Source organism: Phragmites australis, chromosome 12 (genome assembly GCF_958298935.1).
Source record: "Phragmites australis chromosome 12, lpPhrAust1.1, whole genome shotgun sequence".
Taxonomy (NCBI): domain Eukaryota; kingdom Viridiplantae; phylum Streptophyta; class Magnoliopsida; order Poales; family Poaceae; genus Phragmites; species Phragmites australis.
Window position 1 is genome coordinate 12906610 of NC_084932.1, and position 15201 is coordinate 12921810.

The following is a 15201-nucleotide window of genomic DNA, read 5'->3' on the forward strand; positions in this document are numbered from 1 at the left end:
AGAGTGATGTACTCAAAAAATTTGTATACCTGAACACTAGCTTAGTTGATTTTTTTTATGGTCTCTTAACATTAGCTTTCAGTGCCTTGTTTTTCTTATATAGCACCGAACAATTAAGTTTAACTACACACCAATCACATCATCTTGGGACAAGGTTTGTTGTTTCAGACGCCAAGAATATTCTCATTCTTACAATTTATTTTGATGCTGATCTAATCACCTCACGTTCCACACTCTCCTATAGTTTAGTTACTCATTTCTATACTACCTACTCAACCAACTTGTGGTCCATGATATCCTCCATAAACTCCTAACATACTGCAGACACAAACCGACCATTAAATGCTAACTTTGCAGTTACTGTAATTTCTTTTGTATATCATTAATCCAAGGCCATCCATATTGCACTAACTGTTTATTCATACAACTGATGACATCATTGTTGATATCATTGTTACCTTTTGTCTATATGCAGCATATTGCTATGCACACCCGATAGTTCTATACAAAGTTATGTTTTGGGTTGAATGTTGCTACGCGCATCCAGCTTGTGTATCAGAAACTTTGTGCTTTGTTCTTTTTTAGCTGATTTTGCTTCATGAACCTAGGAATTTCTTTGACATGGCTTCTTTAAAGTACGATATTCTGCTGTTAGATTGAGATATAATGTTTTCTTTATGGCAAGTCATGATGCAAGCAGTTTTGGTGTGTACTGATCTGGAAGATGCGCTTGATAACTTCGATAAAAAGGATGGTCCAATGAAGAAAAGAGAAACGATCTTCATCTATCAAATAATATTTTGCATGAGGTTTTACAGAAGAAAACTATTGCTACTTTATGGCTAGCGCTGAAATGGAACTACATGTCCACGGATCTTACCAGCAATAAACATCTAAAGATGAAGTTGTTCATGCACAAATTACAAGAAGTTGGTTCAGTGCTGAATAATCCTTCGGTCTTCAAGGAGATCTTTGCTGTCCTACAGTCTTTGGATGTAAAATATGATAATGAGGACTTGAGTGTTATTCTTTTATGCTTATTGCCTAGTTCCTTTGCAAACTTCAGAGATACCATACTAAACAATCATAATACTCTAACCTAAAAGAAGTTTACAAGGCCTTGCATGCCAAGGAAAAGATGAACACAACCGAGTAATAATTAAGTTTAACTGCAACCTAGTCATAACATCTTGCGACAAGGTTTGTTGTGACATATGCCCAAAATAGTTCCATTCCTGCAATTTGTTTTGATACTGACCTAATCACCTCACGTACCACACTTTCCTATAGTTTAGTTACTCATTTCTATGCTACTTAGGACCTGTTTGTTTCAACTTGGGATTCTGAAAAGCAGCCTGTAGACTGTAGATTGTAAAAAGCTAGATTGTAAAAAGTTGGATTATGAAAAACTTTTAGATTATGGATTGTAAAAAACTTTGATGGACAGTTAAGTAAAATAGACTTTCACAATCTGTGAAAAGCTGAGTGGAACCAACTTCTTGTATTCCCATAATCCAACAAGCGAATTATAAAAAGCTATGGCAAGAAGCTATCTGTTTGTTTCAGCTTCGGATTGTAAAAGCTAGAGGTCACAATCCGAAGCCGAAACAAATAGGCCCTTACTCATGTGGTCCATGATATTCTCCATAAACTTCCAACATACTGCACGCACAAACAAACCTTTAAATGCTAACTTTGCATTTACTGTAATTTTTTATATCATTAATCTAAGGCCATCCATAGTACACTAACTATTCATTCATACGACTGTTGTTGCCATTGTTGACGTCAGCATTATTGTTCATCTGTATAACTATTGATGACATCACTGACGTTAGTGATACTGTTCATATGTATGTAGCATATTGCTACGTGCACCCAGTAGTTCTACAAAGAGTAATGTTTTCAGTTGAATTATGCTACGCGCACCAAACTCGTGTACCAGAAACTTTGTGCTTTGTTCTTTTCTTGCTGATTTTGCTTCATGCACCCATGAATTTCTTCGACATGGCTTTTTTGAAGTATGGCATTCCGCTGGTAGATCGAGACAAAAGGTTTTCTTTATGACAAGACAAGATGTGGACATTTTTAGCGCATACTGATTTGGATGATGCGCTTGACGGCTTCGGCAAAAAGGGTCAAAGGTCTTGGTCCAATGAAGAAAAGAGAAATGATCGTAAGGCTTACTCTAACCCTGAAAGAAGTTTACAAGGCCTTGCATGCCAAGGAAAAGATGAATGCAATAGAGTAATAAGTAAGTTTAACTGCAACCCAGTCATAGCATCTTGTGACAAGGTTTGTTGTGCCAGACGCCCAAATTAGTCTCATTCCTACAATTTGTTTGGATACTAACCTTATCACCTCATGTACCCCGCTTTCCTATAGTTTAGTTACCCATTTCTATGATACTTACTCAAGCAACTTGTGGTCCACGTTATCCTCCATAAACTCCTAACATACTACACACATAAACATACCCTTAAATGCTAACTTTATAGTTACTGTAATTTCTTTTATATATCATTAATCTAAGGTCATCCATAGTGCACGTATTATCATGGTCAGACATGTAAGTTAGAAAATTATTTAATAAAATATTTAAAAATATTCTTACAACACCTAGATATCTACGACGGGCTTATATAATGAAATGACTTCCTAAAAGGGTGCTTAATTACAATGTAAATGGAGGAAGTACTATTGCTTAATATCAGCATGAATTTATTGTAGCAAACATGGCCCTCTTAAGGCATGTATGTGATTTTGATGATTAATGACAATATAGTCAATGAGACTAACATGTTTGACAAGTATATGCTTTAGTAGGTCTCACGGATCCAACAAAGAGAAGTCACTGAAGCCGGGGCAATGAGAGGAATGAATTGGACTTGTCCCATGAATTTTATGTGATCATATGGGATGTATTTTTTACAATGTTGTAGAGCTCTTCACAAGCTTTCCATAGAGTCCAACTTCATCAAAATCGGAGTTCGGAGTGAAAATTTATGCCTAAAATATATATTGTTGTTTCTGCTGAAATTGTACACGCCGGATATTTCGGCGCTCACAAAGAAAAAACTTCAGCGTTTACAAAAATACTTTGGTGTTCACAAAGAAAAATAATCCGGTGTTTATAAAAAGTTTGCAGTAAAGTCTAAAACACGCTGGATCTTCTGGCGTTCACAAAACAAACACGTTAGACCATTTTTTCTAGAGTGGTTGCAAATGACTCGGTTAGCATCGTATGCACATAGGATGTTTCGGTGTTCACAAGAAAGAAAGTGGAGTTCCAATGGCTAGTTCATAGAGACTACACGCCGGATGGTCCAGTGCTTGTAATGTTGCACACGCTAGATTATCTGGTGAGTATAACAAAATATGACTGTTGGGGCAACGACTAGTCCATGCGGTTGAGGCTATAAATACCTCTCCACTCGGTTATTTGAAGGTGCTGGAGTCCAGAGTAGCTCACATATACTTGAGAAGATATCCAAGCCACCAAAGTGCTTAAAGTAATCATCCAAGACAATTAATTACATGATTAGAGAGTAATTAGTGTTAATAGGCCTAGAGAGAGTTGTGTCTAGGTGTTGCTTCTTAGAGAGGGGATCAAAAAGTGATCATTTCTTGTATCAAGTGGTACGCTAGTACCTTAGAGTCTTGGTGACTCACCGGCACCTTGGATCTTGGCGGCTCAAGTTTGTTGGTCCTTCAACTTGGTGTGGAGCGGCAGCAAGACTCTTGTACAGAGACGCGGAGAACCTTGCCTTATTGGCTCAAGCCTGAAGTGAAGATGGTGGAAAATGACTAGAAAAGAGCCTTGTGGTGAGGCCTTACCTTAGTGGCTTAACCTACTTGAGGCCTAGGTAGCTAAATGGCTTTGACCTCGTGCCGTCCGGGAGCTATAGCCTAGGTGGATGCTCCAAGCTAGACTAGGGGTGACATTTATACCATCGATACCACGGGATAAAAATCCCATATATCAAGTTTGCTCTCTCTATCATCTTTATGTTTTCATATTTAATTGTTATAATCTATTCTTACATGTTTACCTTTATAGAATAGTTTTTCAGGTTTGGCTATAGGTTATAAACCTTTGATCAGTAGAGTAGACACACTAGATGAACTTAGAACACATTTAGATAGAAATTGATATAGGTTTATCTTATGAAGTTTTTAGAGCCATTAGTTTTAAGTGTCCTAATTCACCCACCCTCTCTTAGGACATCACCGATCCCTTCATTGGTATTAGAGTCTCATGCTCTTGATAGGTTTAACCGCCTAAATTTGTGACATCTAGGATTGGGATGGATACCCATAGCATTCTACATTTCAACGGCATTAATTCTTCCATGTTGAAAAATTCTAATGACTTGTTTTCTTTAAGCCAAAGGGTTAGATGTTTAGAGAGATATCGAGGAAGGGATAAGACCTTGCATAACAAATAAGGAGAGACAATCCGATGCTATGACGAAGAGTATCCTTTTATCATCTCTATGCACCAATGCTTTTAATCATATTTATTCTCTCATCAACGCATAAGCTATTTGGAATGCACACTGTATTTACCATTGGCGATTATGCATACCACAATGCATACTGCTTTGAATTTATATTTAATTACTTAACGAATGCACACTGTATTTACCATTGGCAATTATGCATACCACGACGCATACTGCGCCGTACTAAGGGATATCCCATTTCTATGGTTGTCGACATCAAGCATTATATACCTGCTTCTATTTAGAATTTAGATTTATTAGGGCAATTGTTTGGCTCCTTTATTTCTTAAAGTGATGTAATGGAAAAATTGTATATCTGAACACTAGCTCTATTGATTGTTTTTTAACTACTAGTGTATCTTTTGTTAGAATTATTGGGGCTGGCCCATGTAATAATTCCTAATAAATCTCAAAGGTCCATATTGTGGAGAGGTGGACCATGTTGAGGCCCACCCTCTATTAGTACCATATTGCTAATGAAGATGGAGGTTGGGGTGTTGCCCTATATATATGCAAGGACCCCCACCTCTTTGGTACGCGAAAACATAGACTGCTAATTGAGAGTAGCTCTAAAATTGTGAATGCTCTCATTATGTGAGTCTATATAAGAGTTAGGGTTTTTGCCTCTTTCTCATTCTATTATGTTGCCGCTGTAGTCTACTCCATCCCGGCGTCGACGTGCACCGACAACTGGGAGAGCATGTCTCCAAAACCCTCGCTCTTGAGATCTTGTACTGGGAGAGGGCGAATAAGATTTTTGGGAAGTGCTTCATGCGACTGCTCAAGTTTTTCACCACGGCTCGTCTTCTTGGTCGCTTGGGCGCTGCCCGCTGTCATCGTCAACAATTTCGGTGCATCATCAGCAAGATCGATCGTGCCATCAATACGGTGCAACCAGCATCTTCAGCAACCTCCACAGCGCAAGATGAATAAGTAAAAATCATGTTACTCGTATTTTATTTCCTGCAATTTCTAATTTCGAGTATTGTAGATCTAGTCATTTGTTGTGCTCTGGTAATATGATCATATCAGTTTATCAGTTTCTGCTCATAAATTATTTATGGATTAAATTAAACATAAAAGTGCCTTATATTCCAACAATCCAAAAACCTTATCGTAGGCACTTAGGTTTATCAATGGCTGGTTTTGTCGATGCACTGAAGCCAGATCAGTTTTCTGGTGTGCACTTTAAGAGATGGCAAGTCAAGGTCACTCTGTGACTGACGGCTATGAATGTCTACTCGGTAGCTTAGGGCAAGCTGGAAGGAACCCTTACTGCTGAGCAGGAAAATGCGTTCACGGATGCCAATACTCTTTGTAGGATGCATTCTTAGCGTTCTTGGTGACCGTCTTTGTGATGTGTATATGCACATACAAAGCGCGAAGGAGCTGCGAGATACATTAAATGCTAAATTCGGTGCATGAGATGCAGGAAGTGAACTGTATATTATAGAGCAGTATCATGACTACAAGATGGTTGAAAATCGCTCTGTAGTCGAGCAGGCTCATGAGGTTCAGTGCATCGTGAAGGAACTCGAACTCCTCAAGATCAATGTACCTGACAAGTTTGTGGCTGGAGGCATCGTTGCCAAGTTACCTCCTTCGTGTAGAAACTTTGCCACTGTTCTAAAGCACGAGAGACAAGAGATTACTGTTGAGAGTTTGATCGCGTCTCTTGATGTTAAGGAGAAAACTCGGGCTAAGGATGTGAGTCTAAAAGGAGGCGCGGGACAGACTAGCGCTAATATAGTGCAAAAGCCCTTCCACAACAAGAACAAATGGAAAGATAATAAGCCAAACAAAACTACCACTTTCAAGAAGAAGAAGATGTACACAACAAAACTGTCTTGCTTTGTGTACGGTGAGATTGGATATTTTGCCAAGGATTGTCTAGACCGCAAGGGAAGAAAGGCTCCACAAAAGCAGAACTCAGAGACTGCTAATGTGGTGACCATTGGCGAAGCTGGAAACGGAGCTGCAGGGTATGAAAATTTACCCTCAGTGTTTTCAGTATTTTAGTCTATTAATTGGTGGATTGATACAGAGGCCAATGTTCATGTATGTGCTGATATCTCAATGTTCTCATCTTATCAAGTCGTCTATGATTCTTCTGTCCTAATAGAGAATATGTCACATGCTTCTGTTCGTGGTATTGGCATGGTAGATCTGAAGTTTACTTCGGAAAAGATCATGCAGCTAAGGAACGTGCAACATGTCCCTACAATGAACAAGAATCTAGTTAGCGGCTCCCTTCTTTGTAGAGACGGGTTTAAGGTGGTGTTAGAGTCCAATAAAGTAGTAGTGTCAAAGCATGGACAATTTATTGGTAAAGACTTTGAGTGCGGAGGCCTATTCCATTTTTCCCTTTCTGATTTCAGCAATAAGTCTGTAGACCATATTTGTGGTAATGCTAATGATGATGCTAGTGTTTGGCATTCGCAGTTATGCCATTTGAATTTTGGTTCTAGGACTCAACTTTTCAGCATGAGTTTAATTCCAAATTTTTCTATGGTCAAAGGTTCTAAGTGTCATAGTTGTGTGCAATCAAAACAACCTCGTAAGCCCCACAGGGCAGCCGAGAAGAGAAATTTGGCACCTCTAGAACTCATATATTCAGATCTATGTGAAATGAATGGTGTGTTGACGAAGGGTGGAAAAAGATATTTCATGACTTTGATTGATGCTGCGACTAGATATTGCTATGTTTATTTATTAAAAATGAAAGATGAGGCTCTAGATCACTTTAAAATCTATAAGGCAGAAGTTGAGAATCAACTAGAAAGAAATATCAAAAGAATTAGGTCGAATCGTGGTGGAGAGTATTTCTCTAGTGATTTTGATTTATTCTGTGAGAAATATGAGATTATTCATGAGAGGACACCTCCCTATTCACCCCAATCAAACGAAGTTGCCGAAAGGAAGAACCGCACATTGACTAACTTGGGTAATGCTATGTTAGACACTGCAGGATTATCTAAGGCATGGTGCGGAAGGCCCTGTTGACTTCATGTCATGTCCTGAATAGAGTTCCTCTCAAGTATAAGGAGAAAACCCCATATGAAGAATAGGAAGGGAGAAAGCCATCACTTTCTTATTTGCGCACTTGGAGATGCTTGGCGAAAGTCAATATACCAATAACTAAAAAGCGCAAGCTCGGACCTAAAATAGTGGATTGTGTCTTTCTGGGATATGCTCATCGGAGCATTGCTTATAGGTTTTTAGTGGTTAAATTTGAGGTACCTGATGTGCATGTCGGTACAATGATGGAGTCTCGTGATACAACGTTTTTTGAGCTCATATTTCCTATGAAAGATTTACATAGTATATCTAGACTATCATCTGAGATAATCTCTGAACCTCCTCCACCTCTTGAGATTATTGAACAAATACATGAGATAATCTTTGAACCTCCTAAGGTGGATGACAATGAAGCTCCTAGAAGGAGTAAGAGATAAAGGATTGCAAAGTCTTTTGATGATGATTTCACTGTATACCTTATGGATGACACTCTCAAGTCTATTTCAGAAACGTTTGCATCTCCAGATACAGACTACTGAAAGGAGGCTGTACGGAGTGAAATAGATTCCATCCTTGCAAACGGAACTTGGGAGGTCACAAAACGACCCTATGGATGCAAACCTGTGGGTTGCAAGTGAGTGTTCAAGAAGAAGCTTAGGCCCGACAGTACTATTGAAAAGTACAAGGCTTGGCTTGTAGTCAAGGGTTATACCCAAAAGGAAGGTAAAGACTTCTTTGACACTTATTCACCTATTGCGAGATTGACTACTATCCGAGTGCTACTTTTCTTGGCTGCCTCACATGGTCTCATCGTTCATCAGATGGATGTTAAGACAGCTTTCCTTAATGGAGAGTTGGACGAGGAAATTTATACGGAACAGCTTGATGGGTTTGTAGTAAAAGGTTAAGAAGGTATGATGTGTAAGTTGTTGAAGTCCTTATATGACCTTAAACAAGCTCCTAAACAATGGCATGAGAAGTTCGACAGAACTTTAACATCTACAGTTTTTTCTGTCAATGAGGCAAATAAATATGTGTACTATCGCCACGGTGGGGGTGAGGGAGTTATATTGTGCTTGTATGTTGATGATATACTAATATCTGGAACAAACCTTGACGTGGTTAATGAGGTCAAGTCTTTCTTATCTCAAACCTTTGATATGAAAGATCTGGGTAAGGCTGATGTAATCTTAAATATCAAGTTAATCAAAGGAGAGAATGTGATTACTCTTACACAATCTCATTATGTTGAGAAGGTCTTAAGCTGCTTTGGTTACCAGGACAGCAAGCCTTCTCCAACACTTTATGAACCTAGTGTGACACTTCGAAAGAATAAGAAAAGTGGTAGGGACCAACTGAGATACTCTCAGATTATTGGATCACTCATGTACCTAGCTGGTGCTACAAGGCCTGACATCTCATTTACTGTGAACAAATTGAGTCACTTTACTTCTAACTCGGGTGATGAATATTGGTGTGCGTTTGAACGAGTCATGCGATATTTGCTTGGTACTATGAGTTATGATCTTCACTATTCTAGGTACCCATCGGTACTAGAGGGTTATAGTGATTCAAACTGGATATCTGATGCTAATGAGATTTACGACACAAGTGGATATGTATTCACTCTAGGTGGTGCTACTGTGTCATGAAGGTCTTGCAAACAGACCATCTTAACGAGATCAACTATGGAAGTAGAACTCACTTCATTAGACATAGCCACTGTTGAGGCAGAATGGCTGCATGAGTTGTTGATGGACTTACCTGTGGTTGAGAAACCGGTACCGGCTATCCTTATGAACTGTGATAATCAGACGGTTATTATCAAAGTAAACAGTTCTAAAGATAATGACAAGTCCTCAAGGCACGTAAAGAGACGAAGTCTGTCAGGAAATTGAGACACTCTGGAGTGATAACCTTGGATTATGTCCAAACAGCTAAGAACCTGGCAGATCCCTTTACAAAGGGACTATCATGGAGTGTGATAGATAATGCATCAACGGAGATGGGTATGAGACCCATGTGAGTTATACCATAGTGGTAACCTAACCTTTGTGATCGGAGATCCCGTGAATTAGGACATGGGAAGAACAAGCTGTTGGTCTAACTGGAGGAGAGTACCTTTGTTGTTTGACCCACTCGAGTGAAGATGCAATACTCTTAGAGATCTGTAAGGCAGGTTGTTAATGCCTTAATGTGTTCTATTGGCTTTAAGTAGCAAATATGCTGACCTACAGGGCATTATTGAAGGAGCACACCTATATGAGTCTGACTGTTGGTCGCAGTCTATGAGATTTGGGTGATCTCTAGTAAACTTATGAAGAGACCATAGAGTATGACTTATATGCTCTATCCGCGGGGTAGTTTACTAGCAACCAAGTATCAGTTATGGCTTTAAGTGAAACTTATTTGCATAAAACTTTCAATTCAAGGCATAGTCCATTGTTCATGTTGTGAATGAGTGTAGCTTAATGTTCAACTTAACAGTCTTCACTGGAACACTGGTATATCAAATAACAGTGGGAAACTAGTAATTCTCTATGGGACATTGAGATATGGTGGGGGATTGTTAGAATTATTGAGGCCGGCTCATGTAATAATTCCTAATAAATCTCAAAGGCCTATATTGTGGAGAGGTGGCCCATATTGAGGTCAACCCTCTATTAGTACCATATTGCTAATGGAGGTAGAGGTGGAGAGTTTTCCTCCTATATATATATGCAAGGACTCCCACCTCTTTGGGTACACAAAAACATAGACTGCTAATTGAGAGTAGCCCTAAAATTAGGAACGCTCTCATTATGTGAGACTATATAAGAGTTAGAGTTTTTACCTCTTTCTCTTTCTGTTATGTTGCCGCTGTAGTCTACTTCATCCCGACGTCGACGTGCACCGGCAACCGAGACAGCAAGTCTCCAAAACCCTCGCTCTTGAGATCTTGCACTGGGAGAGGGCGAATAAGGTTTTTAGGAAGCGCTCCGTACGACTGCTCAAGTTCTTCACCACGGCTCATCTTGCTGGCCGCTTGCGCTGCCCGCTGTCATCATCAACAATTTCGGCGTATCGTCAGCAAGATCGATCGTGCCATCATTACGGTGCAACCAGCATCTTCAGCAACCTCCACAGCGCAGGACGAGTATGTAAAAATCATGTTACTCGTATTTTATTTCCTGTGATTTCTAATTTCGAGTATAGTAGATCTAGTTATTTATTGTGCTTTTGTATACATGTCTAAATTATACTCTGATAATATGATAATATCAGTTTATCAATTCCTACTCATGAATTATTTATAGATTAAATTAAATATAAAAATGCCTTATATTCTAACATCTTTGAACATTAACTTTCTGTGCATTGTTTTTCTTACATAGCACTGAACACAACCGAGTAATTCAGTTCAACTACACCCCTGTCACAGCATCTCGCGATAATGTTGTGCCCGACGCCCAAAATACCCCATTCCTGCAATTTATTTTGATGTTGACTTAATCACCTCGTGTTCCACGCTTTCGTATAGTTTAGTTTACCCATTTCTATCCTACTTACTCAACCAACTTGTGGTCCATGAGAGGCCAGCAATGCCTCACAATCAAATATACTTTGCACAGCAATAGCAGGCCGATGCACCCTATTTAATCCCTTGCAAGTCACTAACAAATCAAAAACACGACAGCACAATCGCCGAGAAAGATACAGAGTGAAACCGAGGCAAACCACAATGGCGGCTGAGTCTCAGACCATCGTTGTTCCCACTGATGCTGAGCTGCTGCAGGCTCAAGCTGACCTTTGGCGCCACAGCCTCTATTACCTCACCTCCATGGCACTCAAGTGCGCCGTCGAGCTTCACATCCCAACTGCCATCCATAATCTTGGAGGGGCTACATCGCTTCCCGACCTGATAACCGCGCTGTCCCTCCCCCCAGCTAAGCTTCCATTCCTCCGCCGCATAATGCGGTTGCTGGTCACGTCGGGCATCTTCGCGTCTGACAGCAATGCCGAGGTAGAGACCTTCCGCCTCAATCCGCTCTCCTGGCTCCTGGTGGAAGGTGTGGAAGCGGAAGACCACACCTATCAGAAATCCTTCGTGCTCGGCGCGGTTTCACGGCATACTGTTGAGGCGGGGTTGTCTCTAGCTGACTGGTTCAAGAAGGATTTGGCACCACCAGTGCCGTCGCCATTCGAGGATTTACACGGTGTGTCACTCCTTCACGAGAATACGCCGCTCCTGGACAAGGAACTTGATAGGATTGTCAATGAAGGTGTGGCAGCACACGACAATTTGGCAATTGGAACAATAATTCGGGAGTGCCATGATCTTTTCAAGGGGCTGCAATCACTGACTGACTGCTGTGGTGATGGCACGACTGTGAGTGCTATCATGAAGGCGTTCCCTCACATCAAGTGCACTGTGCTGGACATTCCAAAGGTTATTAAGACCACACCAGCTGATGCCGTTAACTATGGCGCGGGGGACATGTTCAAGTTTGTCCCACCTGCTCAAGCTGTGATGCTCAAGGTATGAATTGGGTACAAACAATGGCTATTACTCTCACATGCTTCATTACAAATGAAAATAAGAACTCCTAAAAGCTAGAGGAACTAGGACTTTGTTTGTTCTGACATGGTCACATAGACTCATCTTTTTTGTAAATCTTTACATACTCAATTATGCCTTGTTAAATTTATAGAACTTTATCTATTGTAGTTTGTACTGCACTTCTGGAACGATGAGGATTGCGTGAAGATCCTGGAGCAATGCAGGAAAGCAATTCCTTCCCGAGAAGAGGGAGGGAAGGTGATCATTATAGAAATAGTTCTTAGCCCTTCGATGGGGCCAATAATGTACGAAGCTCAACTCCTGATGGACATGGCCATGATGGTGAATACTAGAGGCAGGCAGCGGGACGAAAATGACTGGCGCGAGATCTTTATAAAAGCAGGTTTCTCCGACTATAAGATCGTTAAGAAAATAGGAGCTCGTGGCATCATCGAGGTTTACCCGTAAGACTGCACGCCCAAAGGTTCGCTCACAGTTTCACCAAAAAAAATAAAAAAAGGTCCGCTCACAGCAGTGTGGATCAGTATGGATCGGACAATGTCCTGTGAGGAAATAAATAAATGGAGTGTCCTATTTCCTAAACAGAGTTTCATGGATCCGAAAGTAGTTTAGTTGTCAAGCTTTACTACTGAGATCCGATTAGTACCCTCTGTTTTCAAATGTATCAGATATTTTTGTGTGCTTTGCCATGTTGATTTGGTTTTATGTACGACCACAATATGTTATGTAACATATCATGTATCATATTTCATCACTGTGCATACAACTATACGTATGAATTACGATACATAAAAATATGGAAATGCCTAAAGAACAGAAGTCTCATAGACAACAAAAAGGGGGACAAGTGGCTCTGTTGCAGTTATTTTTCAATTGGAAGGAAGGAGCACAGGGATACAAACCACTAATACTACACGTGAGAGCGCCCCTTATGGCACACCTAAAGTGTCATGTATGAACTCATTGTTAGGATGAAAATAGATCGGATATAGATATATATTACTAATTCTATATTCTATCTTATATTTTCTCATCGGATTTAGAGTCAGATACAGCTATTGTCAAATACAACTATAGATATAGATAGTCTCAGCCACGGATACAGATCGATACGGATCGAATATGTGACGAGTCCAATGCAGGCAATATCAGTCACGAATATTTATCGGATAAAGCAACAACCATATATATCTCATATATTATGATTATTCAACCATTCCACGTATCCAAAACTTAACTATATTAGATATCTAACAAGCAAATCAACAATATATTCCCATAGAAGAAGTTATGCTAGAGTGAAATTGAAGAACTTATGAGTGCCCAATATGTTAGTTGAAGTTTCTACTAATTATTTGAACATATTGATAACTTCAAATGAAAAAAATCAACTAAAAACTTGTAATCATCTAGAGCTACAATTCTCATATAAAGATCATCTCCATTCAACTCCGTATGAAAAAGTTACAAGTTTCGAAAGATAGGTTCGAATAGCTGTGATAGTATTCGGATATATCCGATTTTATTATCGGATATTCGATATCCGATGGATACCTGACCCTCTATATTCGAATCTGATAAAACTATCAGAGATCTGATCCGATATGCAAAATTTATTTCGAATATTTGATATGCGATTAGCATATAAATCGTACTAGCGAAAAATTAAACCCATTTTCACCCCTACTCAGTGGCGAGCATCGAGACTTGAGTCTCATTATCCCAACAAGAGGTCATCTTTGCTCAACAACACCAAAAGATCCTCACTTGAACTAAATATGCAGTGGTTAGATTGTTACCACTTTTGTTTGATTTTTGGTCGGAATCATTTTCTTGGAAATAAGCCAAAAATATAGTGAAATATGTTTGCCCGTTAATTGCAGCTAATCAACTCAACTTTAAGTTAAGCACTGGCATATCCCAAGTCCATCCCGAGAAGTAGCATCTCCTGAAAGTGGACATGCGGAGTAGCAGAGTACGAATTATCCCAATCCAGCGTACACACTTGGCTTCAGCCGTGGAATTTTTATTTTTTAAGTCCTTTTCGAAAATAATTTTTACAAATGGATTTTTAAAAAATGTTATCTGAAAATAGACTCTTCGAACGACGTTAAGACTTTGATGCTATTGATCTATTACACGACATCACCTGATTTAACGATGAACACTTTGACACTAGGAGCGCTGTAAGCCCTATCGCCAAACAATTTGACGCAGTGACCAACTGCTCAATCGTGCAGCAGGACAGCAGGTTGCATGCCATGACATGCAGTAGTCACGTGAACCTCGGGTGGATAGGGACCGTAGTGCAGCTTTTGATCAGCTCCTTCAATACGGAAAAATGTATCGAGTGTGATTGGTTGGGAGCTTATATATGTATGGATAGTATATATTGGTTGAGAGGAAATAAATCGAGAGGAGTTATATTTGTTAAAATAAAGATTATTTTGCTAGTTATATCTGTTTTGTGATACTGAGCTGAGTTTTTATTTGGTTGATCGAATCTAAAACTATATGAACGAATATAAGAATTAAGATTACGATTAGTTACTCAAATAAAAATGATTTTATGATATTGACACGTAGACCTACTTACATAAGCGGACGTAGAAATCTACATCCAACGAACCAAACTACGAGCGTACATTTACATACACTAAGCTAAACTGAAACATTATATACCAATAACTAAATATGACTTTATCTAAAATTATAGATATCTACTGACCAAATTGCTTTTTATATATGGCAACCAATCGCATCCATAATGTAACAATGGAACAAAGCACACCAAATGCATGAGTAATAAACAATTGAGTGTAAGGGATAGATAGGTGACAGATGTAGGGTAGGTACTACTCGTGATCAAGTTTCCGGGAGTATCAATGCTTCGAATTGTGTAATGCATACGTAGGTACTAGTCACGATCAAGCTTCTTTCTATGCACTTCAATCCAGGAAATGAAATATAGAATTAGTATATATCCAATTGTAAAGAGATAGATCAGAATAGAGATAGCTATGAGTTGTCATTACAAGTGGCATTGAACAATGTCTATATTGTAGAAGCTTATTTGAATCTGGCTTGGAAACCTTTAGAGCCATGCTAGGGCTGTGA

At 39.4% G+C, this 15201-nt stretch overlaps 1 protein-coding gene across 1 annotated transcript; it reads left to right on the plus strand.

Moving 5' to 3' along the window:
• The first annotated feature begins 11171 nt into the window (after nucleotides 1-11171).
• Nucleotides 11172-12832, plus strand: LOC133886141 (probable O-methyltransferase 2). The gene is made up of 2 exons (XM_062325876.1): nucleotides 11172-12042; nucleotides 12232-12832. Exons 1-2 carry the CDS (start codon nucleotides 11245-11247, stop codon nucleotides 12529-12531), a joined length of 1098 nt encoding a protein of 365 aa, XP_062181860.1. The 5' UTR covers nucleotides 11172-11244; the 3' UTR covers nucleotides 12532-12832.
• The last annotated feature ends 2369 nt before the right edge of the window (nucleotides 12833-15201 follow it).